This window comes from Littorina saxatilis, linkage group LG3 (genome assembly GCF_037325665.1).
Source record: "Littorina saxatilis isolate snail1 linkage group LG3, US_GU_Lsax_2.0, whole genome shotgun sequence".
NCBI classification, from domain to species: Eukaryota; Metazoa; Mollusca; class Gastropoda; order Littorinimorpha; family Littorinidae; genus Littorina; species Littorina saxatilis.
In genome coordinates this window covers 1758766-1761265 of record NC_090247.1, presented here as the reverse complement: position 1 = coordinate 1761265, position 2500 = coordinate 1758766, and the positions used below count along the sequence as shown (strand labels likewise).

Below are 2500 nucleotides of genomic sequence, written 5' to 3'. Positions count from 1 at the left end.
AAAGAGAAGGAGCGGTGTGCAAGGAATCACGTGTGAATGTTGTTACAACGTGTGCTCTATGAATGAACTCTATGAGTACTGTAAGTAAGGCCACACATCTACTCCTCGTTAGCTCGCTCTTCAATCCTTCGTCTCATCGTCCAGGTGTCTCAACCAATCACAATCCCCGACTTCGGTGTCAGTCTGCTTTCTGCTTTCTTATTGGATTGGATGCACGTGATCATGTGACGGGTCAGGTGACACGAGGACGCATTCGCAAAGAAGATGGCGGCTACAGATCAGGTTCGGCGTAACGTCGCCTGCGTGTTCAGCGCGGAGGACTTTGACTTCCCTTCGAAAGGGAAAATAAAACCAGGCATATGACACTAGAAGTACGCATGTGATATTATTATGGTATTGAATGAGATACAGATATTTTTCCCTTTTTTTTCTTTATCGACTTTGGCTTTGTTTTTGGTTTTTTGAAAATTGCGAGTTGTTTTTCTCAACAGAGGATAAGCAGATTTAAATCAGTTAGAATTAGATGTTTATATAAAAAAAATTGACTGATGATGCAGAAACTGATGTTTACACCAATGTAGAGCGCAGTGTAACCTTGTTGAAAGGACTTTGATTGACTTTGAGTGATTTTAAAGTAATGTACGAATAGAAATGTTCCGGAAAGCGGTATAAATTAATGCAAGGCGCATGTTCTATTACTGAAAGGATATTGATGGATGTATATCATAGAAACACAATTCTACGTGTACGTCTTGCTCGACTTGGACAAGAAAGGGGAAATGTGTACGTTTGCTTTCGAAGGCGCTGTCCTTGATGTTATTTTAATAATATGCTTTTTGCTGGAAAGGGGGGGGGGGGGTATTTCTGGTCTCTTTTTTTTCCTCTGAGGGTTTAAGATACCGTCAGCACAACTAAGATTAAATCTCTGCTTGGTGAGAATCTCTCTCTCTGTCTGTCTGTCTGTCTGTCTGTCTGTCTGTCTGTCTGTCTCTCTCTCTCTCTCTCTCTCTCTCTCTGTGTGTGTGCGTGCGTGCAAGTATGTGTGTGCTGCTTTTGTTTTGCTTTGCAGGTTGCTTTCTGTCACACTTGAAAGAACAAACACTTTGCGTTTGAAAATCTGCCACTACAAAGCACAGCTTGTCAGGTTGGAGTCAAAATGTGCCACTACAAAGCACAGCTTGTCAGGTTGGAGTCAAAATGTGCCACTACAAAGCACAGCTTGTCAGGTTGGAGTCAACATGTGCCACTACAAAGCACAGCTTGTCAGGTTGGAGTCAACATTGCCCTTTTTACAAGGGACCGACTAAAACATAACTCAAACCTAAATAGGAGTTTGTTTATTGAAAACAAATCGGTCAAAGAGTTTGGAATTTGCTTCTGAAACCTTGTGTAAAATAATTAACATTGTGACGAAACTGATTGATTTTCTTGATAGTACCTTTTTTCACTGTACATGCGTAAATAACTGTGCTCTTTGTAACTTGTGTAGACTACACTAGCAGAGTTGCATTATAAATTCCATAAATGATTCCTGGAGACAAACAAATGGCAAGTGCGATGCTTATCGTCAAAACTTCAGACGGTAGGGCAACAAATAATTGAATCTCATGGATTCTTTACCCCCTCACCCAATGTCCTCGACACCACCCACCGAACGAACCCCTCATCACAAGTAGATCACTTTCCCCCCTGAACTTAGCCGTAGGTTGTACCGTGTTTTTCAGCCTATACAAGGCGCATTTTGTTGAATCCAGTATCACACTTGAGCCTAATCCATCTGCCGCTGGCGCCTTTTATGTACCTAAATTACTTTTCCTGGCGGATGAGATTAGAACCACTTCGACTATATACGTCCCCGAACTTAAAATTGTAGTTCTAGTGTCGTCAGCAGTTGATGTTTACAGAGTCTGTGCTGGATATTGTGATAATGCTTTTTGCGATCCTGTGTCAGTGCTGTGTCCAAGCCAGGAAGCCATTTTGTTTCTGATGAAAACACCTAGTGCTAAGTTTCCTTGGGCCTCCGTGTCCTCTGCTCTCTGCTGTCCAGTGCTCTCCGCTGTCCAGTGCTCGAGTGTGTCCATTTTATGTTGCCAAACAATCACGAATAAATGCCTGTGTCTGAAACCTCTACATTTTGTGCGTTGAAGAATTTGTGTGTGTGTGTTTGTGTGTGTGTGTGTGTGTGTGTGTGTGTGTGTGTGTGTGTGTGTGTGAGAGAGAGAATAAATGTTTAATCATTTTTAAAAGTATTGCAGAAAGCAACGTCTCTTTCTTCTGGCCCTCGAATAGCAAGAACTATTTAACAAATCGTCAACAAAATAAGGCATGCAACAACACTTGCCATACATTGAAATCAATAGAAACAAATTTCTTTTTTTTTTTAGAAAGCATGGTGTTTTACAGAATTTCTTTTATTTACAAAGCGAGTTTACAGAGCTTGAGAGGGAGACTCCTGTGTGTGTACGTGTGTGAGTGTTTCCGAATGTTTGTTGCGCGAGTT

At 41.5% G+C, this 2500-nt stretch overlaps 1 protein-coding gene across 1 annotated transcript in view; it reads left to right on the top strand.

Moving 5' to 3' along the window:
• LOC138961373 (con-Ins Im2-like) overlaps positions 1–2128 on the top strand; it is a 19304-nt gene extending 17176 nt beyond the window's left edge. The window contains exon 3 of the mRNA XM_070332988.1: positions 1–2128. This exon is cut by the window's left edge and continues 106 nt beyond it. Within this exon, the coding sequence (XP_070189089.1) occupies positions 1–88 (88 nt within the window). The 3' untranslated portion in view covers positions 89–2128.
• Positions 2129–2500: the final 372 nt, after the last annotated feature.